The sequence below is a fragment of the Pinus tabuliformis genome, chromosome X (genome assembly GCF_031772625.1).
Source record: "Pinus tabuliformis cultivar Carrire ecotype Pingquan chromosome X, CPIR1, whole genome shotgun sequence".
Classification (NCBI taxonomy): Eukaryota; Viridiplantae; Streptophyta; class Pinopsida; order Pinales; family Pinaceae; genus Pinus; species Pinus tabuliformis.
Window position 1 is genome coordinate 46,110,759 of NC_142308.1, and position 24,695 is coordinate 46,135,453.

The 24,695-nt window shown below is 37.7% G+C and overlaps 1 protein-coding gene across 1 annotated transcript in view; it reads right to left on the reverse strand.

Annotated features, from left to right (window-relative positions):
- The window catches only part of LOC149138246 (DEAD-box ATP-dependent RNA helicase 10-like), a 191,109-nt gene that overhangs the window by 45,785 nt on the left and 120,629 nt on the right, over positions 1-24,695 (reverse strand). The window contains exon 6 of the mRNA XM_089450305.1: positions 2,016-2,135. Within this exon, the coding sequence (XP_089306431.1) occupies positions 2,016-2,135 (120 nt within the window). The remainder of the gene's footprint in view (positions 1-2,015; positions 2,136-24,695) is intronic.

Genomic DNA, 24,695 nt, shown 5'->3' on the forward strand with positions numbered 1-24,695 from the left:
TTTTCTATTGAGCTACCTTGTTGATAATACATTTTGAATGATTTAGCAAATTTCCATTCCCTATGAAATTGAATGCTTGTATGTCACTACATAAAATAAGGAGTTGATTAACACTTGGAATTCTAAAATTCATATATATCCTTGAGACACAAGACTCTGCACGGTCAGAAAAAAGCATTGAAATCAGTAATGCACTATCCTCTATTGCCTCCACAAAACTCAGACAAATATTTGAGCCTTTTTTCAATTTATTTGCAGGGGTCCAATAGAAGAAATATTTGAACCAAGTGGTAATTAGGTGTATGCCACTTGTTTACATTTGTCAAGCAAAGCAGATCCATGTTCTTTCAGTTAACAAGTAGCAATTAGATTCAGTGAACTTTCTTTGGTTCTATTACATATCAAAATCTTGGGCTTTTCCAAAGGATTACATCATTTCCCTCTACTGGGGTTTTGACTCTAGAGAGGGATCCCATCAAGTTACATCTTTATTACATGAAATGTTTACATACCTTAGTATTTACAATGTCACAAGCGAGGGTACTGCATGTGCATGAAAAGATAATGGAGTATTTATTTATTTCAAGCCTTTTGAGTCAGCAGTGGACTTGAGTTGTATTGCACTTTTGTTGCTGATATGTATTGCACAAGGTGCCATTTTGATATATTCACTCTTACATGGTATATAGATGAGCAAACTTCACGTATTTTATCTCTAATGGTTTGGAATCTTAAAAATATTATTTTTCAGTAAAATTTAATTATTTTATTACATTTTTGAAAACCAAGTCATTGAAATGAAACCAGTCCAAATTGATCAAAGTCCAAGTTGAAACCCGAGTTGATTAGCGCTTGAGTTGGAGTCCGGGTCCGAGTTTTAAAACTATGGGTCAAACTACTCTCCAAGACCTCTCATTTAGGAAGACTGGAAGCCATTACCTTGGTCTTCAAGGTCCATTGTCAATTATCAATTCATATAAAAGGCAACAAGAATGTCCAATTGCTTCTACAAACCTCCATGTATGTGAAACAAAAGCTCCAAACCATTAGTAAAATGAGAATATAAATTATTGTATTCAAAAGGTGACAAGCATCATTTGGACCAAGAGTCTTCCAAAGGTACCCCTCTATCTTGTCAATACGGAGGCCAAAACAAAGGTGTGAGCGGCATCCCTAAGACTTCTGCAAAATTACCTGGAGTGCAGACCTGTCCTGTGATTGCCTCATACATGGACAAAGTGGCTAATTGAATTTAATATGAAATCCCCAATCATTGTACTGAATCAAGAAAAGATGACATCGAACTATGTCAAAGGCTTTCTAAAAGTATATAAAGCAACAAAATGCCAGATTTTTTCTAGCCTGAGCCTCTTAAATAGTAGTTCTTAAAGTAGATACTAGAGATATGATTTTGCAAAAACTCAGATTGATGTATCACTAAATTTATGGTTATCATGAAAGAATTTTGCATCAAGGAGCATGGAAATTCAAAGAAAACTACATCATTAAAGAGTCATCCATGTAGAACAGAAGGATTTTCCCATTATGCTTTTGGACTTAACATAGAGGGGTCTTCTATATCATAATTGTTATTGATTCAATACAAATATAAAGGATAAAATTAGCTTTGCATAAGCAGTAGTAGCAAAATGTTCTTTAATAAACTTTGCCGAATTAAAAAGTGAAAAAAAAAAAAAAAAGTAAACTACACATCTTTATCAAAAACCTAGTCCGACAACTCAAATGTGCAAACTACCTTCCAAATGGAATGTGAATAAAAAATGCATCCTTTTCATTTGTAAATCGACCAGTGATACTATGCTGTGATTTTGTTTCTTTTGCACGGCATCTCTTCTCAAATATTGTAATAATTAATTGGCATTGCAACCAAAGCACACTAGAGAGAACAAACTATTAGGAATATAAATCGATTGGAAAAACAAAATTACAAATAAAGCTCAAATTCCAAAGGACATCCAATATGGAATACAATTTCACATATGTAATTACAATACCTTATTTGTCATTGTTGCCGAGAATAAATATGTCTTTCTCTCCCTAGGAATAACCTTAAGGATTTCATCAATTTCTTGTTCAAAATCCATGTTCAACAACCTGTCTGCTTCATCTAACACCTAAAATTCAAAAACACATGATGTTAAATGTTTGAAGAAAATGACAAGGTTACTAAAAGACACCTCAAGCTAAAGAAGAAAATAAACATAACAATCAATGTCCCTTTCAAAAATTTCCTTCAAAGAGTGAGGCTTGTACTAAAGAAAATATATATCTATATATATAGACATTTGGTTGTAGTGGAGTGGTAAGACCAAACAATTCACCACAATAAGACCAAAGCTAAAAAAAACGAACAAGAACCAACACCAAATAACCAGATGGCTCTAGCCATGAACCCTGGGCGATTTTGACCAAGTAGATGACCCTCAAGTACTTCCAAGTGTGAACCCTTGGTAACTTTGAGAAATAGATACCCCTCGACACGATGTCCAAGCAAAAGGAAATGTTTCACCTCATGCGAGGGGTTTCTTTGTACTTAATAACTTATCAATGTAACTATAAGCTTTGAATTTATTTTCCATTTACATCCAACAATAATCTTTCCTTGAGGATGTTCAAAAAGATCCTAACTTTCTTGATGGCTTGCTAGTTGTCATATCCTTGTAGATCCCATACCTTAATAATGATTGAATCCTTCGGGGAGGCGGGAGCGAGAAGGGTAATAATAAACCTCGAAGGAAAGACAGAAATAAAGTTTGCATGGGGACTAGGCAACGCCATGAACAATCAAGCAAAAGCTCTCTCCCTTTGGCAGGGTCTGAACATCAACGTTTCTAATGGTCTCCTCGATGGCCTTTTGCAGTGCGTTGGGAGCAGGGGCGGTTGGTAGGAAGTTATAGAACAGGTGTGACAGCCGTAGTTCGAAGGCCGTGATCTATGACAAGTGGGAGATGCGTCCTCGGTTATTTCCCTGGAGTTTTAATACAGTTCCATTCGCGAGGTGGGAAAGTACCATCATAGTTCACTCTAGGCTTGTTTCGACAATGGAGGAGATGGAGGGTAGCTATTTCGCCATGATGCAGAATCCATTCGCATTAATGAAGGATAAGACAGGAAGGAATGTCAGAATGAACCAGGCAAATATTTATAGCAGATAGTTGCAAACGGTAAATCAGATCTTGTTAGTTCAGGGTAGATTAGCCAAGAAAATGGCATCTGCTAGCAATGGTGGTGGTAGCAGAGCCGATTTGGGTCACAACGGGAGTTTAGAAGACATGGTCGACAGCTCCTGTATGCATGTCATAAAGGAAATTGTAAAAGAAATCAATGAGAAAATGGCGGTTTTGTATGCCCAGTTGTTGGGACTCGGCAAAGACATGGAATTATTGCAGAAAACTATGGAGAGCCTGTGTATAGACGTGATGAGTCTGGGACAAAAAGTGGAGAACATTGAAGTCAAAGTCGAGACTGCAACAGTCGAGGTGTTGAAAGAAGTATTCGGATTTGGGGACGGCTTTGTCCCTCATGCTGAAGGTGTTGAGTACGCTATTGTTCAAGCCATGGAACCTGGGGTGGGCGATGTTGAAGAACTGGTTACGACTGCAGACGAAGCCTCGAGAGAAATTGATCCTGGAAGCAGTGGGTAGAAGTTTTCTTTTAAGTTATATCTATGTTTTGTCGATTTATAGAATTTGGTGGGGTTTTTTGGAAAGTCTACAGTATAGGCTATGTACAAAGCTCGTTTGTAAATAACATTGGTAGCAATAGGATCCTTCTTCAGGTTAAAATCATGAACATTTTTGAGAGCTTGCTCTCCAAGATTGTATGGGACCTGACCCTTTTCCAATTTATCTAATGAAAATGCTACCCGTTCTATTTAAAAAAATGATTGAATCCTTGAATTTAAATTACTAGGGCACGATTACTGAAGTCAAAGTCGAGACTGCAACAATCGGGATGTTGAAAGAAGTATTCGAATTTAGGGACGGCTCTATCCCTCATGCTGAAGGTGTTGCGGACACTGTTGTTCAGGACTTAGAACCTGGGGTGGGCGATGTTGAAGAATTGGTTACGACTACAAATGAAGCCTTGAGAGAATGAACATGGAAGCAGCGGGTAGAAGTTTTCTTTTAAGTTACATCTATGTTTTGTCGATCTATAGAATAAGTGGGGTTTTTTTGGAAAGTCTACAGTATAGGCTATGTACAAAGCTCATTTGTAAATAATGTTGATAGTAATAAGTTCCTTCTTCAAGTTAAAATGATGAACATTTTTGAGAGCTTGCTCTCCAAGATTGTATGGGACCTGGCCATTTTCCAATTTATCTAATGAAAATGCTACCCATTCTATTTAAAAAAAAAAAAAATGATTGAATCCTTGAATTTAAATTACTAGGGAACGATCACTGATATGCACATATTTAATGGATCCAAAGGAAGATAAATATACATCAGTTTCTTCAAAAAAATACAAATAGTATATCGTTCAACGTGACATATAAATATTAAAAATACATAAAACATATGTGATGTATAAAACTGCATATGTGATTGCATTAAAGTGATATTATTTTTGCCCACGGGGCTTTGGATTGACGGGGAATGGGAGCACTATTAAGGAACTCCTTGCAATAGGTCCCCCCTGGTTATTAGCATACATGGGAAAAAAAAAAAGTGATATTACTTCTAAATCAAATTCAATGTAGAAGTTGATTTGGTCGTCAAAATACTCCTATATTACATTCCAAAGTAGATTTGCATGCATAAGCCTCTATGCATCCAGTCAAAACTTCCCAAGTTCCTGCAAGAAGGTGCATGCCTACAAAGCATGGGGTTACATTTGAGCCCTAAACATCATCAGCTCAAAATCATGAACATAAAATATTATTCCTAATAAAGCTATAATATGATTCCTGGTAAAGTTGTAAAATAATCCAAATGATCATTTATCGTCGCTGCTTTTGGAAGTAGTTCACAGGGAAAAGTTGTTGAAGAACAATCCCTAGTTTTGAGGGAGCCTTGCATCGTATATGTGGCCTCGTCACGAATTTTTTATCCCAACGGTAAGGCCTTATGTTCTCTGCTAATTTGTGCGAAGTTTTTAAAACCTCCCTCTTCATTTCTGGAATGTAGATTCTCTTCAACCTATTGGGGAGTTTCTGGGAAATTATTTCAACCTCCTCGGAGACAATTTCAATATTTAAAACCACTTACACAAGGATTTGTGTTGAGGTGATTATGAGTTCTTGCCTCCTAAGAAAAAATTCTTCTAGATGTGCTAGGCATTATTTGGACTCAAAGGCTCCCAACCTAGTGGATTAACGCAAATGACATCCCATCATTGACCCTAAGAATGTCCAAGAAGCACACCAGCTCAAAGCCCTGTGTGGATCAAGCTAAATTCTAACATTGTGTATTGAGAGCAAGTTGACGTACTTGAGACATAGCAATGACTTCCCAAGGACCTTTCAAATATTCCAAAGGAAAGTTATCTCCAGCTAATATGAAATTCAATTGGTGAATAAAAATCTCCCAATGGTGGTCAAATTCTGATAATAAAGCACCACTAAGAATTTTAAATCTATTAGATAAATATACTTTGTCTTTGTGCTCATATTCAAATAGCTATTTAAGCGAAATGAAAAAAATAATAACACTAGACACAATTTTAAACACAACATATACAAGATTTCAACGGCAGAAAAAAATCCCTCACAAGGAATAATATCAATAGATCCATCCAAAGATCTATTTAATTACAATGCTCACAGTGCATTTCACTCATGCATTGGTTTCTTAGACTTGCATGGAGTTCTTCATTGCCTCAGACTCTCAACTACATCTAGAACATTTCAACCTCAACCATCTATCGAACCAACATCACTTACAAATTTATTTTTAATGGTTGTTCTTCTACTTTAGATGCAACAAGGTTGACAAATATTTACCCCATTAATATACACTTTCACCAACATCGCAAAACACCTTCATCAACAAAATACTTGTTGTTAACACCTCCATCAACAAATTATTTTCCAATCAGATTTGTTTACAAGTACCCCCTTGACAACTTGCTTCTCAACAAGTTTCTTATCGAACATTTGTTTGCCAACTGTGTGACCTACTTGTTTGTAATTGGCTGGTCGATCCCCTATTTGTGATAGCTTGTTTGTTAATGCTGATAAATCTAGGGCATAGCAATTAGGTTATTTCTCTTTATTAGATAACTGCTTGTGAATGCTTTTTACTTCTTAGATTAGGATCTTCCTTTACTTAGGTTATTATAGTGTTCTTCTTCATCAAGCATCTACCAATGCATAAACCATCAAGAGATAAGAGACACAAAATGTAAGCGATCAACCAGGGCCAAAACCTCTCATACTTGAGAGGAAAACCCAAACAAATTCTTCTTCTTATAGAGACTTCAGTTGACGAATACCAAGACCAAGACCCTTGATCTATTTGCCACTCCAAGACCAAGGCATAAGTTCCCTTTCACTACTTCCCTTTCATGCCCAAGTCAACACTTGGTCCAACTGCTTGCCTTCTTTTGTACCTCAGTTATACTTCAAAACTCGGCTTCCCTTTTCTCTGCTTCAAACCTGCATCTTCTCAACTTCCTTTAGAAACCCTAGCACATGTAAATTATCAACTATGGAACCTTGATTTGCTTCGCTTTAGGTGGAGACAGATTCCTTGGCAACTCGGCTTGATAATGAACTTGTTCCCTTCCTTAATTTGTCCTTCAAAGGAGACGGTGATACCTTGGTTTCTTCTGCAGTGGACAACACCCTTTCTTCGCACGTGTGGAGTAGATCGACCCAAAACAGATCAGAAATGATCTCGGTTATATTCTCCCTTCCTTCACTTAGTTATAGGCTTCCTTGATGAACTTCGCACCTACTATTGTAGACTTCTCCCTCACCGAAAATTTGTCTCTGAAATAAGGCCAAGCTACCCAATTTATAGTGGTTGGAGCATCCATAATAACCCGACTTGAATTGTGGGTAAGTCGACATGTCTTTTGGAGCAAATTCATTATCTCATTTAAGGTCGACTTGAAGGAGATGCTTGAGCTTGGCATTGGAGGGCTATTTGACTCGTTTATTGACTCATATACAAATGTAACATGCCCAAGACGAGTCCTTCATACATAACATTGACTCAATTTGACTTTATGACCAATCCTAAGGGCTTACAATGTGAGCCATTACTAAAAATAAAATCCTTGCTCATGAAACCCATGAGACAAGTATTACAATAATAATTTTATTTTTCTTCTTTACATCAATTACATAAAATCACAATTACACATGTCATTATGAAGACCGAACCTAGTTACACTTTTCAACACTCCCTCTTAACTAGTGAGGTATTCATAATGGTACTTGGACATTCTCAATCTGAAGAATTCTTATAAGAAGAGTTGGATTGGTAACCCATCTGTATAGTGTCATATCAACCAACATTGTCACATAGCACAACCTTGACTAACAACTCTATCTCTCCACAAGATCTGAGCTCAATGCTGGCGAGACCAATGATGCATAGACACCTTCACCATTGTCTCTCTCGGAACAAACCCCACCCGGGTTCTCAGGGTGCATTCCACCAGGACTATTCTTATCTTGGATTCCCAGTCCTCAAAGAATATTGATCCCCTAGGACTACTCTTATCTTGGATGCCCTAACTCATCCTCAAAGAGCATCGAATGCCAAATGTTTACCCAATCCTCCATTTTGTCTTCCCAAGTGAAGACAAGAATGATGTGTCCATCTCTCCCTCTTAATTAGTTAGGAGATACCTATTCCAATGAAAGAATGTACTCATTCCTAAGGGAGGAATGTACCTAAGCTACCTCTTGGCTTAGGAATTTGCTTCCAAGTTCTACCAAGTAAGAAACTTGTTTCCAGGCTCCCTATTAATTAGCGACCTACAACAGCTCCTCCTATTGTCCTTTGTAGACAATTCTAGGCTAAGGAACTGTCTCAAACCATCAAAAATGTTGTTTTAATTTGGGTTTGGATGACCAATGCTTTAAAATGTTAAACAAATGCAAATCCTAATTATTTTTGATATAATAAAAGGGTTGATTCTTCACCTTTAACAAAATTAAGCTCTAAAATGTTTATGAAAGGTAGACTTTTAAGATGATATATATGATTCCTTAAACATTCGAATAGAGTATTCAACTTGTCATATATAGATGACGTTTAAAATCCTTTTACAACCAAACAGAGCATATTTAAAGATAGCAGGAAGCAACAATTAAATTATGTAGAGGAATTAACTCAAAATATGTTCTGTCCCTGAAAATATGTTCTGTCCCTGAAAACATGGTATTTTGTTGCTGAAAATCTGTCGTCTCTCATTCGATGAGTTCACACAACTTGTCCCATCTTTTTTCATCATGAATAAAAAACTTTAATAATTTTTCATTTGATTCATCCACTTCAGTGTATTTCTCAAAAGTAGGCTTAGTTATGAACAGATGCTTGATCTCATGCTGAATTAATAAATCATAACTAAGACCTTCCATGAAAGCCTTTCCAGTGATGGTTCCTTTGATTTTAGCAAATTTAGCTTTATATATTGCTATATCATGCAATATTTGTTGATATTCTTCCAGTGGAATTAATTTATTACCTATACCCTGTAGACCTGGAAGTCCTTTTACATGTAATGAATTAAACTTTCTGTGAAACTTTTTAATCTAGAGCTCTAAATTATGACATTTATTCTCCAGCTATAGCATTAAATTTCTTTTAGTATGTACCCTTCTCACCTCCAAGATGACATCAATTCTGTCTTCAATACCATATTCTTCAAGCTCTGCGTTTGTCTTGGAATCCAGAACCTTGATTATTTTTGTAGCATCTCCTGGTTTGTGGTTGAGGTCTTCGTTAACTTCTACCACTACTTCTTTTGATTTTTGTAACAACTCTTCCTGTTCAAAAATAATCTCAATTGAAGGCCACAATTTAGTATTTGATTCATTAATATTAAGCCAAATATTTTCTTTGGCCTGAGAAATGGTCTAAGCAATTAAAGCTTCATTTTCATAAGTTGCTATTTGTTGAGTCAACTTATAACTTTTTTGCAACTCGGCCAAGTATGCATTATTAGTCTTAATCTTTTGTTCTTGGATTTCAATTTCTCAATCTCCTGATCTTTCAATGTTAAGTGTCCCATGGATTTTGATAAACTTGTTGTTGCATCAGTGGACTGTGTATCCACTGTAACAGTTGTTGTTGTAGAAGTCCCTGTTGTTGAAGTCCCTGCAATAGATGTTGCTATGGGGATAGTTGTTGAAACATCCAGTTGTTCTTCTTTTTCCTTTAACAGTGTTTCCATTTCAGCCTCCATCTTTTGTATCTGGAGATTTTGTTCAATTATCATTTTGAACATATTCTCTTTTTCTATCTCCAATTGACCAACTTCTTTGGCCTGTGGGTGTTCTGTAGTAGGAAGCTTCAATTGTTTCCTTAATGCTTGAATATCAGCATTCTTGTTCTTGATGATTACTTCAGCTACTTTAACAAAATTAAGAGCATATCCTAATTTTATTACCAAATCTTCCAATGACTTAATTCTAGTATCTTTGGCCAGGGATGACATTTTCTCCATCTTTAGTTGTGAATGAATGTTATTCAGTGAAGCTTGTAGTTTTGAAGTTGCCATAGCTGAACTGGTCAAAGTAGAATATATCATTTCTCCAGCCTGCTTATGCAGGTCAATCTGATCAATGGCATGAATCTGTTTGGTGTCAAAAGAAAAAATTGATGTCTTATAATCTTTTGCACCTCTAGGGATTGGAACTTTGGGTTCCAAGAAAGCTAGCTAAAATTGTCCCTTTTCAGTGTCGAGTGCAAACAGAAGTTTGTGTTGGGTGGTAGAAGTTTGTTTCTAGAATTTGGAATATGTGGTGGCCTTCAGTGCTTCATTCTTTCTTTTAATCTCTTTATACCTAGCAAAAATGTTTTGTTGTTTTGTACCTTGAGAAACAAATGATATAGGAGAATCTGTGGAAATCTCCTCAATCCTTGGAAAGGTAGAAGTATGAGAACCTGTCAATATCATTGTTGCTTGCTCCTGTGAACTTTCTACTTGAAAAGGCTCCTCCTAAGTATTAGTTTTCTTTCTTCTTTTAAACACTTGGAAGTCTGTCTCTTGAATTTATGAAACTGAAGGAGACAAACTTGCTCTTGGCCTCTTAGTCTCTTTCTCTTGAGGAACTGGAGTTTGTGAAGCTGTTTGAATATCAATTTGTTCCTTTGCCTCCTACAATGTGTTCTCCTGCCACTCCTCTTGATTTCATATTGTTCTATTTCTGGCCTAGGTGTATGTGCATAAGGTGTAGTCTTTTGTTCAACTCTTAACTTAGAAATAATCCCCAAGGGATCATAGGACCAGGTGAAGCTCAATTTGAACTTCATTTGCTTTAACAGAAGATCTGCCTCTTTTGTTGTTGCTCTGGTGTTGACAATAAATGGTCCAATCTGTGCTTTTAGTTTAAACTGAGATTTCTTCTTGCTGGATACAAAATGTAGATCATCCATGTTCATCATTTGTCTTATATATTCCAGTGCAAAAATTCTGATTGGCACAAATTTTGGCAACCTATAGGGAGGAATCTCACACCCATAGATTCTGATTTCTATGTAGTTCTGATAGAGGTACCAGTCTCCAATCTTAGATTGCTCAGAGAGGTGAAGAATTATTTTGATTTCAAGTGAAATTCTAGGTATAATATCATTGTTGAGAAGACACAATGTCGTATGTAAAAATTGATTTACATAATCACTGAAAGAATACTCCTCTGTGTTCTTTCTTACCAATGAAGTCCAATGAATAACAGATTGAGGATTCCCCTGTGCATCTAATTTTTGTAGTGGAAATTTGAATCTATTTGCTTGGAAAAATAAAAATAAATACACAAGGACTAATTGATGCTTAAAATCACCTTCAATAGAAAACTTCAAAAACTAATCATGAATGCTCTCTGCCAAAAATTGATTGTAGTTGAAAATGAGTGATGGTTTATCACCTGTTGAAAATACTGATAAAAATGCTAGAATTACCTCATCAACCCACTGATCACTAGGGTAACCTAATAGACATGAAACCATAGAGATGACTTGCCTAGACATTTCTGGAAATATTGAAGAAGAGTAGGGTGGATTGGTTCTTGGTAACTCAGAGTTCTCAGGTAAAAATGATTCAAAGATCTTGGCTCTTTGAGGGAATGTGAGTTTCTGATAGATCTCCATGAGAGAATCTACAGAAAAAGGATGCAGAGGGGTTGTAGGTTGAACTTGAAGGATTTGACATATTGACTCAGGAGTGACAGTAAACAAGACTTCATTATTTTGGGCAATTATGGCCCTCTGACTGGGTAAATACCTTAAATGACACCAAGTGACAAATTCTGGGAAGAAATGGGTCTGAGGAAAGACGAATTGGGGTAGGAAGGAGTCCCATATGTTCAATTCATCACTATCATCTAAAAACTTCTGATTTGCCCAGTTGTGGAGTTCATAAAGATCGAACTCACACTGGGTTTTAAAGATTTTGTATTGTTTGTCAACTAGGGGGAATTCGTCTAAATTGACTACAGGGGGCAACATTGGGCTTTCTACCACTAATTTGGACTTTCCTTTGGATGACGACATGCTGAATTATGAATTTGTAGACAGGTGTATCGGATTATCGGGAACTGGTGATCGTTGGTGTAGCAAATGCTTGTCTGCTGATAGAATGCGAATGATACCATGCATCACTACAAGAGAATGGGAGGAAGGGATTCTTAATGGTAGTCGGATGTTTTATAAAGGATGTGAATGAATTAATCATTTTTGGCACGTCTAGTTAATGCACTAGACGTTGGCAGGAAGATTTATTAGTCGTAACGGTTAATTAACAGTTGGGGGGAGATTTATTAATCGTAACAGTAATGTGGTATGGACGAATGAGGGAATGACAAGTGGCAAGGCATGAGGAGGTTCGAAAGCGACGGTAGGAGTGGAGCGTGTGAGGGAGCGATTTTTAGGGGGGTAGGTCGTTTGTGGTTTTGGGGGGGCAGGGGGGGTGTCCGAAGTTTATCCCCCATCGCAGATCCGAGCAGGGGTGATCTCGGCCTTTGATTGTTGCTCGAGCTTTACCACAATCCGACAAGCCACTTTACTTTATTTAGCAATCTATTAATTAATCATTGATTAATTAACATAATAACAATTTAAACGATAATACAAATATAATGCGACAGCATTTAAACAGGTTCGTCTATACTTTGGGATTTGATTTTTATTTTTCTCATATATATATAGAGAGAGATAGAAAGATATATAGATCCCATTTTATTTCTTTTTTTCTATTTTTCAACATAAGGGAAATGGAAAACATAACATGGTGAGAAAAAGTTACAACACTCACGATGTCGTGAACTTATTTTCTTTATTCAAGAGTCTTCATGTTTTGGGACTTCTTCATAGGGCACCGACCATCCATCATTTTCAGCCATGAGTCAGTCATGTCATTATTCCTTTCATTAGAAAGTGATCCATCAGTTCCTATATGGATTCCTTCATGCCATGTTGCCTTCTTCATGCCATGTTTCCTTAAGGAACTTTTATCCTACTACATGGACATTATGGGTGGAAGATATCCATAGATCTTCCCTTGGTAGCCCTACATAAGCCCATCCAAATATTTGTTCAAAAATAAGAAATGAACACTTAAATCAAAATTACCTTTGTGATGGTCTTTCATCATGACATCTCCTAGTTTGCATCAACATCCTGCATATGCATTAACACATCTCCAAAAGATATATACTGTCAAGGGCCTCTTTCTTTTTCAGACTTCATCAGAGTCTTCATATCTTTCATGGAGATATCCTAGTCAAATACTCTAGTCCTTGGGATGTTGATTGTATTTTCCATGGTTTCATATTCCATGATTTCTTCCTCTTTCTTCACACATTTCATTCCTAGGAACCTGCAATTAGAGTTCCTCCAATTATTTTCAACCACCTCATATTACATATGAGGACATATTATGTTGATTTCATCTAGTGAATGTGTGACCCATGTCATTCTGCATCCTTTCAAAGGAGGAGATCCTTTCTTTTGATCATGCTCTTGAGATAGAACATTTCTTCATGATATCTGCAACCATATGACATGACTCTAAAATTTCAAATACAAGCATACATACCTTATTTTCCTTTAGGTCATCTTTCTTTCAGCAACTTCCTTGATTGAAAGAGCTTCAATCCCTTGACCTGCTTCACCTCCTTTGATATCATACCATCATCCCATGAATTCCACAAGTTGGAATTCCTGATGAAACACTTGCTTCCCCTCTAGATCGGTGAATCTTCCAATGAAGATTCCATCAAAGAATCTTGAGGATCTTGAGTATCCCTATCCAGCAGATGTTTCCTTTTGATTGATGTATGATGAGCTTTGTCCTAGATGACTTTTTCCTTTCAATAAGTGCCACTTATGCTTCTAATGAGATTACCAAGAGCTATATCCTTCCAAAGGTGACTGCCATAGTCTTCAATTTCAACCACCTTACATGCTTAATTTTCCAATGAAGATTCCATCAAAGAATCTTGAGTATCCCTATCCAACAAATGTTTCCTTTTGATTGGTGTATGATAAGCTTTGTCCTGGATCACTTTTTACTTGCCACTTATGCTTCAAATGAGGTTACCAAGAGCTATATCCTTCCAAAGGTGACTACCATAGTCTTCAATTTCAACCACCTTACATGCTTCTCTATGATGATGTCACGAGCTCTTGCTTTCAATGCTTCTATGATGCCATGATGCATCCCATCATTTTTCTTAGTGGCCATATCTTGCAATATAAGAACAGGGACTTGAAAAGAACTAGATGAGGAAGATTATCTCAATCATAGTAGAGATCTCTTACTTCCTCTTTCTTGGGCTTCTTCTTTTCAGCTTCCTCCACTTCTTTGGTGATATTGGCTTCTTCTCTTCCTCTTTTGTTATTGTCCTTCTTAAGCTTAGGACAATATTTCTTGTAATGCCCATATTCTTGACATTCATAGCATTGGATTTCAGCCATATTTTCTTGAGAGCTATGCTTCCCGAACTTCCCTTTCCCTTTAGTAAATGTTTGACCTTTTCACTTGGTTCTTCATCACTTTTTGCCTTAAACCTATCTTCTTCTATCTTGCATAGAAACCATAGGTTGTTGAATGGGATAGCTTTCTTCTCCTTACGGGCATTTGATACAAGTTTACCTTGTTCATTAGTTAATGCATTTAGAACAATGGAGACCAGTTCTTTGTCAAATATCATGCTCCTAGATCTTGCAATTGAGTTCTTATTTGAGATGATTTTGAGAGACATGAAGATATCTCGTCATCCTTTCATACCTTCAATTTGTATAGATCAGATCTAAGTGTTATGATCTTTTGTATCGCACTTTCAGAGAATAGTTCTGCCAGCTTTTCTTATATCTCTTTTGATGTCTCCAGCTTTGCTATATAGGGAATGATAGGATCTTTGACACACTCCATAAGAATCTCTTGAGCCCTTAGATCCTTTTCCATGTATTTAGCTAGTGCTTGATCTTCAGATGGATTGGAGACTTTTCCATTTATATGATCAATAACTTCATTTTCTTTGAGGATTATGTCTATCCTCCTTTTCCATGCAAGGAAGTTTGATGACCCAACCAGCTTATAAATCTCCTTGCAAAATGAAGTCATTTTACTAGATTAGATTATAGAAGAAAAGGTACTCACTTGTCAAGTGAAAGTTAAATCTTCAACTTGATCCTTTTGTTGATGATTGATGATGACTTGATGCTTCTTGAATGATCTTCTTCAAGATGAAATCCTTGCTTCAATTTTTTATGATGATAACACTTTTTGATCTAGCTTCCTTTGGATGAGTAGTCTTTAAGATACCTCCACTCAAGGATTGAGTGTGGATCCCAAGAATGCTTCTAGGGTTTTGTCTTTCTTCAAGATAATAATGTGATCTTTGTCCTTGGAGTTCTTATCTTAGATGAATAGATTTCAAGTTACTTGGATTTGTAAATTTGTTCAACTTGGATAGATGTAGGATCTTAGCCTTCTTTTCTTGATGATGATCCCAAGACTTCTTTTGGTGTAGATTTCTTCTTCGATCTAGGGTTTTGACACTTTCTTGTAGATCTTGTCTTTTGATGAACTTCTATATTTGCTTTGATGCCTTCCTCGAGATTTGATCCTTGATAAGATGCCTTTCCTTGACTTTGTCACCTTAGCTCTAATACCATGTTGAGAAATCTAGGGCATAGCAATTAAGTGATTTCTCTTTATTAGATAACTTATTTTGAATGTTTTAACTTCTTAGACTAGGAACTTCTTTTACTTAGGTTATTACGGTGTTCTTTTTCATCAAGTATGTTATGCAACTAGCTCACAAAATATAAGAAGAGATAGATCAATGACTTCAAAATTAGCCTCTTCAAGGGGGCAACCTCCTTTACATTACACATATGAACAATTCTTGGATGATACAAATGACAAAACCTCCTTTCTATATATAGGAGTCTAAGAGGTCACAATATAACCAAAGCCGACATAACAATAATAATGTAAGGGCACAAAAATAACAATAGTGGACTTCTATGGGGTGCAATAATAACAATATGGGGACTACATGGGCACAACAATAAAATAAGGGGATTGCACTAATAACAATAAAGGGCTACACTAGTAGTATAGGGACCTAACAAAACATCTACCAATGCATAAACCATCAAGAGGCAAGAGACGCAGAATGTAGGCAATCAGCTAGGGCCAAAACCTCTCCTACTTGAGAGGAAAACCCAAACAAAATCTTCTTCTTATAGAGACTTCAATTGACGAATACCAAGACCAAGACCCTTGACCTATTTACCACTCCAAGACCAAGGCACAAGTTCCCTTGCACTACTTCTCTTTCGTGCCCAACTCAACACTTGGTCCAACTGCTTGCCTTCCTTTGTATCTCAGTTATACTTCAGATCTCGGCGTCCCTTTTCTCTGCTTGACACTTGCAACTTCTCAACTTCCTTCAGAAACCATAGCATGTGTAAATTATCAACTATGGAACCTTGATTCCCTTCGCTTTAAGTGGAGGTAGCTTCCGTGGAAACTCGGCTTGATAATGAACTTGTTCCCTTCCTTAATTTGTTCTTCAAACGAGACTGTGATACCTCGGCTTCTTCTCCAGTGGACAACACCCTTTCTTCACACGTGTGGAGTTAATCAACCCAAAACAGATCAAAAATGACCTCGGTTATATTCTCCCTTCCTTCACTTGGTTATAGGATTCCTTGATGAACTTTGCACCTTTTATTGCAAACTTCTCCTTCACCGAAATTTGTCTTTGAAATGAGGCCAAGCTGGCCAATTTATAGTGGTTGGTAATAAGTCGACTTGAACTGTGGGTGAGCCGACATGTCTTTTGGAGCAAATTCATTATCTCATTTAAGGTCGACTTGAAGGAGATGCTTGAGCTTGGTCTTCGAGGGCTATTTGACTTTTTTATTGACTCATATACAACTGTGACATGCCCAAGAAGGGTCCTTCATACATGACATTGACTAAATTTGACTTTATGACCAATCCTAAGGGCTTACAATGGGAGCCCTTACTAAAATAAAATTCCTTGCTCATGAAACCCATGAGACAAGTATTACAATAATAATTTTAATTTTCTTTACATCAATTACATAAAATCACAATTACACATGTCATTATGAAGACCGAACCAAGTTACACTTTTCAACAATGAGTCAGCTCCCTATTGAAAACTTTTCCATGAGAAAAATTAAAACGTTCTTAATAGGTTAATGGCCTTACCCCTAGCTTGAGCACACTTCTCTTCAACAAGACCTTGTTACCTTAACAATTTATGGATCTGTTTCCAAATAACTATCTTCTTCTAGAAGGTCAACAAGCTACATGGTGAGGACTTTGATTGAATTCAAAAAGAAAAAAGAACCAAAACATTCATATTCATGCCTCAATTCTAGAGGATAATCCCCATTGAAAATAAATGCTTTTGAGCCTTCAATGACATTCTCTCTAACAAGAAGAAAAGCACTGAACCAAGCCAAGAAGACTTTCATTGGGTATTCAAATGACTATGAGAACATGAGAGAATTTAAATCAAGCAAGATATACTCACATTAAGCTAGGGATTGTCTTATTGTAGTTTTATCACCCAACACATATAGTTGGGGTGTAAATTTTGTACAACTATAACTGAGATGTTTCTAACCTCTTCAAGAAATTAAGGCTCTCAACTAAGTTGAATTGTTTGCAAATCTGCATTGCATGAAACATGGCCCACGTGCATGCTAGTTGCATTCCCATATCAGAACGTTGAAACATCAGTAAAACGTGCTTGAAATGAGTTCCATATGAACTAAAATGTGTTTCTACTTCTGTACAACATATTTCGAAATGAATTTTGTCCAATTTTTTCTTCCTTTAATTGTTGGGACTCAAAGTTTAGGTTTTAATGCCTAATTAGAGATTAATTATGACTTAATGAGACTTCTGGAAACATTCAAGACCAAAAATGTTTCTTCAAAAGAGAGTTTCACTCTCAACTTGCACTAAAATTTTGGTAATTAATGGTAATGTTAAGAAGCAAAAGTGACATTTCCATTATTTTTACTTTTCATTCTTTTACTTAAATTTTTTAACATTACCACTAATTGTTTCAAGATGTTTGAGAGTGGTTCCAACCTCATCAAACTTCATAAGGAGAAGGTAGAATTTGATATCCCATTCAAAATTCATTAGACCAACAGCGTTCAGCATTCCAGGATTGGTAGGATTGTAGTATTTTCATTAGATCCTATCATGTATGACAGCATGGAATTGGGAGTTAATCAAGAGCACCAAGTCCTCTATGTACCTCAATGTTAGTGATATTGCTAGTTGGACTCTATGTTGTGGCCTTAGCAAAAGGTACACTTCACTCAAACCAAGGTAGGAATGATAGGCTTCTCATATTATATTTTAAAGCTTGGATTAGGTGATTTCATCAAAATTGGGTGGTGTTGATTGATGTCCCTAGAGGATTTAGGTAGAGGAAAAGGGTGATACTAATGATGAGGACACCACTCTAAGTGATGGTGAAACAATGTTTGTCATTTAAATGTTGTTACTCATTTATTCATAATGATTTATTTCAAAGTTTCAATATGATGTGATGTGTGTGTGTGTGTGTGAGTTTCAATTTGGGTCATCTCGGGTGGTTAAGTAAAATGGTTGCTATCTTCCCCACCCATGTTCAAATCCCCGCAAGTGACATGATGAGCTATAATGCCTTGATGAATATTGTTGTAATGGCTTCGAGCCTTGCGAACTCTTAAATGAGTGTATCGATGGGCTGGCCTATTACCAACGACCTCACTCTAGCCCTCAGTGTTGGAATTCCCTTACACCTTAGGTTTGTTCTATGACTAGACTAGCACATAAACGCACTAGAGATGATCAACCTTAAACAATTTTGCACAACGGAAAATATCAGCAAACAAGTCAATAAGTTACAACACTATACAGTATTTATTGGCCCAAATCACGTTTCTTATTTGTCAATTAATAAGAAAACCATAGGGCTCCCATACCATGGATCATGGCCCTTTACAAACCCTAATACAAAGCTATAATGCACTGTCAAACCCTTGACCAATGACTCAGGGTTGAGGCCAATTCCTTTAGGTCCTCAATTGCCCATAACAACAAAAACGAAACAACTCGACTTACTTGTTGTCTGTTGTCCTTTGCAATCAACCCCTTCCGTCCTCTTTTGTCCTTGATGTACCTTGTTGTAGCTTCAGTCCTTTGGTGCTACGAACTTCTTCCAACACGTGGTCTTCTCTTTAAAACACTTTTTTCCACCTAGAGATCAACTCCTTTTAATCTCTGTCCAACTGTTGTTCAACAGTGAATTGCTCCCTTCAACCACTATTCATACCAATCACTTGTCTTCTTGTTGATAGGTCGTTCCTTTGCCTAACAAACTTCCTCTTTGAACCCATGACAAACCTCTTCTTTAGCTCGACCTGCTACATCACATTATCTTCATCTACAGCTCACTTTCTCCAACTCAGCCTGCATCTCTTCCCGAGGCCCTCAACCTTGCTTTCTCAGCGATTGCGATCACTTTCTTCTATAGTTGTGGCCAACTAGTGGCTTCGTGGCCCTTTGTGGTCCTCTACGGTCTCCAATTGTGGCTTCCTTCCTCTGAACTACGACCCACTCCAGCCTTCAAACAGATAAGCTTCCAAACTTGTCTGTTGCAATGTCCCTCTCTAGGTTGCATCTCTCCTTAGGGTTTATTGTTCTCCACAAGATGTGTCCATCCAACTTGTGATTTGGCCTCTCCATTTGCCTGTATTTATACTCAGCTAAGAGATGTGAAACCCCAAGGGTCATGTCTCTTGGCCTTACTAGTCAACCTGATCCTACAAGACTCAAAATTAAATTAAATTATTTTGCTCAAGTTTCAAGCCCATTCTTTTGGGTCAAAACGTCAAACCTTAGGTGTCTTACCCACAAGCTCATTTTTGTGAGTTTTCTCTACTCGAAAATATCTTCTTAGCTACCCAAATTTCAACACTCCCTCTTGTTGACTTTTCATAGGTCTTCTATCTGATAAGTACTCTTAATGATATTCACTTTAAATTCTTTTATATTCAAAGTAATCATTAAGCAATTACACAGAATATCTTCAACAATAGACATTAGGATCATAAAGAGAGCCAAATCAAGAACACAAGCATTTACCCTAAGAAAATCCACGTGGGAAAAACCAAGCAACCTTTTCCTTAGAGAATTTCTTCACTTCAACAAGAGACATGCCTAGATCATCTAGTTAACCACAAGGTCAAACCTAGTCCAATTGTCTCCCAATCAAGTCATAAGTCTACCCATTGAATTTGGCCTACATAGTTTTGTTGGGGCATAATTTCAGCCTCATAGTATGCCTAAAGAAACTTGATCCTATTGTCGTTTCATAGAGTTCAAAGATTTGGCCCTTTCCACAAAGATTTACATATGCTACTATCAGAGATTCGTTCATGCACTTAAGCTTCAAATTCTTCCTTCAATAAGCCTCAAATTCATCTTGTCTTTTGCCTTTGATTCGCCATTTCCTTTCTGCCTCAGATGATCGAATACTACTTCAAAGGTGATCTGAAATACTTGCTTTGGAAGAAGCTCGAATGCCTCATATAAATAGTAGATTGGCTTGCCTAATGGGTGCCTTTACAACAGGGCCGACCTGACTAGGAGGAAGGTCGACTTGGCTTCTTAGAGCCAAAAATTCAAATATATAAGATTAAAAATTCCTCTTTTGAAAAGGACTTGAAGAACATGCCTTATCATTTTTTTTTGACAATAGCACGAAGAACATGATTTACATTTATCATTACAAATACATCAAGGGCTACAAATATTAATTATCTAGACAGACCATAGCTACAAAATTCAACACCTCTTAGTAAGGAAGCTATTTCCATATCCTTCTTGTTAAAATCTCTAGCTCCATGTCTTTCCATGTATGCCCATGATACCCTTGCAAGAGCGATGACTTTCCCTTGCATGGCCATGACTATCCTCACATGTGTCATGTCTTCTTTGTGCTTGATCAAGACTTATCTTGCATGGTGCATGACTGTCCTCACATGTACCATGACATTTCCTTATGTGATCCAAGATTGTCCTAGCATGATATACAACTTTCCTTGCACCACCATGACTGTCCTTGCATGGTTCGTGATTATCCTTGCATGCTCTGAAAACTCTACTATCTTGCTTGAATCTGAAGGTTTGACTTCTATTGCGCGGTTGACCCTCCTTTACATTCTCCCTCTAAATCTAGACTCCCTTTGAGCCTACACGACCTCCCTACAACTGAACCTGTGGCCTTTCAAGGTCAGTGTCGAGTTGTCATTGAACACTGGGCCTAGTCCACTCTAGACCACCACAATTCAACTTTGCAAATGTCCTAATCGTCCTGGGTCAAACACCTCATGTGCGCATGGCTCCACCACTGGATGTGAAACTCTACAACCCAATGAAGATATTATCTTACGATTAACCTGCCATCCACACAAAGCTACCTCGTCCATGCCAAAGCACTCCTTGCCAAGGCACCTCAATTGTCTCAACATACTTTGACATGTCAACAAAATTCCATCATCATCAACCTGCCACACAACATATTGTCGTGCAACGACTACTCCACCAATCCACTAGAACTCTCATCCTATCTTGTCACCAAACCAGCCAAGACCACATATCAATGTTTTGTGCTAAACCTTCTACTCCATGTCTAGGAAACATTGTTGCATCCTGCAACAATCTCACAACTCCCTCCTAGACCTAATCCTTGTGCACACTTTGATCTAGTTGCCCTTCAAAGTAGCTCTAATATCATGTTGGAATTCCCTTGCACCCTAGGTCTAATATATGACTAGAGTAGCACATAAACACACTAGAGATGCTCAACCTTAAACAACCACAGCAAAAAATATCAAAAAACAGATCAACAACAGTACACAGTATTTATTGGCCCAAATCATGTTTCTTAGTTTTAAAACCATAGGGCTCTCATACCAGGGATCATGGCCCTTTACAAACCCTGATACAAAGCTATAGTACATAGTCAAACCTTTAACTAATGACTCAAGGTTGAGGCCAATTCCTTTAGGTCCTCAACTGCCCATAACAACAAAGACAAAACAACTTAACTTGTTGTTTGTTTTCCTTTGCAAGCAGCCCTCTTTGTTCTCTTTGTCCTTGATGTACCTTCTTGTAGCTACAATCCTTTACTACTATGGACTTCCTCTAACACATGGTTTGCTCTTTAAACCACTTTTGTCCACACTGAGATCAACTCTTTTAATCTTTGTCCAACTGTTGTTCACTAGTGGACTGCTCCCTTCAACAACTATTCATAGTAGCAACTTATCTTCTTGTCGTTAGGTCTTCCCTTTGCCTAACAAACTTCCTTTTTGAACCCTTGACAGCTCTAGATCAACCTGCTAAAGCACCTTGTCTTCATCCACAACTCCCTTTTTCCAACATGGCCAACCTTCCCATGTGCTTTAGAGCACTTGGTCTACTACAAATGACCCTTGGCCAACCTATGTCTCTTCCTGAGGCCCTCGACCTTGCTTTCTCAACAAATGTGGTCACTTTCTTCTACAATTGCGACCAACCTGTGGCTCTGCAACCTTGTACTGCGGCTTCATTCCCCAAAATTGCAACGTATTCCAACATCCAAACAGCTAAACTTCTAAACTTGCCTTTTGCAGCTTCCTTCTCGAGGCTACGACTCTCGTTAGGGATTTTTGTTCTCCACAAGATGTGTCCATCCAACTTGTGATTTCACCTCCCCATTGGCCTATATTTCTACTCGACCAAGGGGTGTGAAACCCTAAGGTCAATGTCTCTTGGCCTTGTTGGCCAACCTAAGCTTACATGACTCATAATCAAATTAAATTCTTTTTCTTGGGTTTCAAGCCCATTACTTAGGGTCAAAACCTAAAACCTTGGGTATCTTGCCCAAAAGCTCATTTTATGTGGGTTTTCTTGACTCAGAAATACCTTCTGAGCTGCCCAAATTTCAACACTCCCTCTTAGCGAGGAAGGTATTTCCATATCCCTCTCGTAGAAATATCCAGCTCCATGACTTTCCTTGCATGAGCCATGACTTTCCCTTGCATGGTCATTACTGTCCTCGCATGTGCCACGTCTTCTTTGTGCTTGATTGTCCTCGCATGTGCCATGTCTTCTTTGTGCTTGATCAAGTCTTATCCTGCATGGTGCATGATTGTCCTCGCATCTACCATGACATTTCCTTGAGTGATCCACGACTATCCTCACATGGTCTACGACTTTCCCTACACCACCATGACTATCCTTGCAAGGTTCATGATTGTCCTTACATCGGCTAAAAACACCTCTCTCGCTTGAATCTAAAGGTTTCACTTTCATTGGGTAGTTGACTCTCCTTTACAATCTCCCTCTGAGCCTACACAACCTCCCTGCAACTGAACCTGTGTACTTTCAAGGTCAGTGCCGAGTTGTGATCATAGTTTTAAAAACCGCTCAGAAAAACCGGTAACCGGTCAAACCGGCCGGTTAGCTAGCTGGCCGGTCCGAACCGGCCTAAAAACCCGGTCAGACCCTTCATTTGCCCGATTTTTGGCCCTAACTGGTGAAAACCGGCTGGTTTAGGACAAAACCGACCGGTTTGTTACAAACCGGCCGATTTTGTCCTAAACCGGCCGGTTTTAGGCACAACCACCATAAGGTTAAAAAAACATGTTTTTGACTGTGATTGAGGGGTTTTGGGGGGGGGACTAAGGGTGTTTCAACCCTAACAATGTTGGCAATTAATGGTAATGTTAAATTCTTAAAGTAAAAGTGACATTTCCTTTCATTTTCATTTTCATCCTTTTACTTAAATTTTTAACATTACCATGAAATGACTCAGGATGTTTGAGAGTGGTTTCGACCTCATTGGATTTCATATGGAGAAACTAGAATTTTAGATTTCACTCAAAATTCAGCAGACTTAATGGTTTTCAGGATTTCATGGTTTGGGGCTAAACAATAAATGCAATTAGAGCTCCAAATGATAAGAAAAACTCTTGATCTAGATCCCATTGTGTTGGACGATATTGATCCAACATCAGAATGGGTGGAGGAGACTGAAGAACCTGTGTTTGGGGCTGATTTTGATATCGACATGGCTTTGGCGGGGGATGAAGCAGATTATGTGGTGGCATCAGAACCAGGATCAATAGCGGCATCAAGGAAAGGCAAGGAACCAATGGAAGGCACTAGTCATGCAGGTCGACAAACTCGTGCTTCCATTAGGTCCACTTCTATTGTCATTGGTGGCATTGATACTGAGGTTGCAGATCAGGCTGAGGCATCCTCAGACTCTGAACCAGATGATGTCTATGTAGCTCCTGATGATGATCTTGTGTCTACTACTAGTAGTGGTAATGAACTTGATGATTGATCATGTGTATACTGTAGACTTGTAGTAGGCCAATGGCCTCATAGCTTGCAGCAATGTTTTTGGACTTTATAGGCCATTTAGAGCCTCATTTGTTATGTATTTTGCTATTTTGTTGATGATATGTATTGCACTCGGTGCCATTTTGATGTATTCACCTTTACATGGTATATAAATGAGCAAACTTTGCATATTTTGTCTCTATTGGCTTGGAATCATGATTTTACATCTTAAAAATAGTTTTGTTTCATTAAAAATTAATTATTTAATGTATTTTTTTAAAACCGGTTCGTTTAGACCAAACCAGTGCCGGTTAGACCGGTTCCGGTCGGTAAACCGGTTCATTAGGTGGACCAGTTCCGGTTTTAAAAACACTGGTTGTGATTGAATAATACGCCTAGTCCACTCTAGACCACCGCAACTTTAACTCTGCAATTGTCCTCATCTTCCTGTGTCAAACACCTCATGTGCGCATGGCTCCACTGTCGGATGTGCAACTCTGTAACCCAATGAAGATACTATCTCACGATCAACTTGCCATCCACATGAAGCTATTGTGTCCATGCCAAACCACTACTTGGCAAGGCACCTCAACTATCTCAACATACTTTGA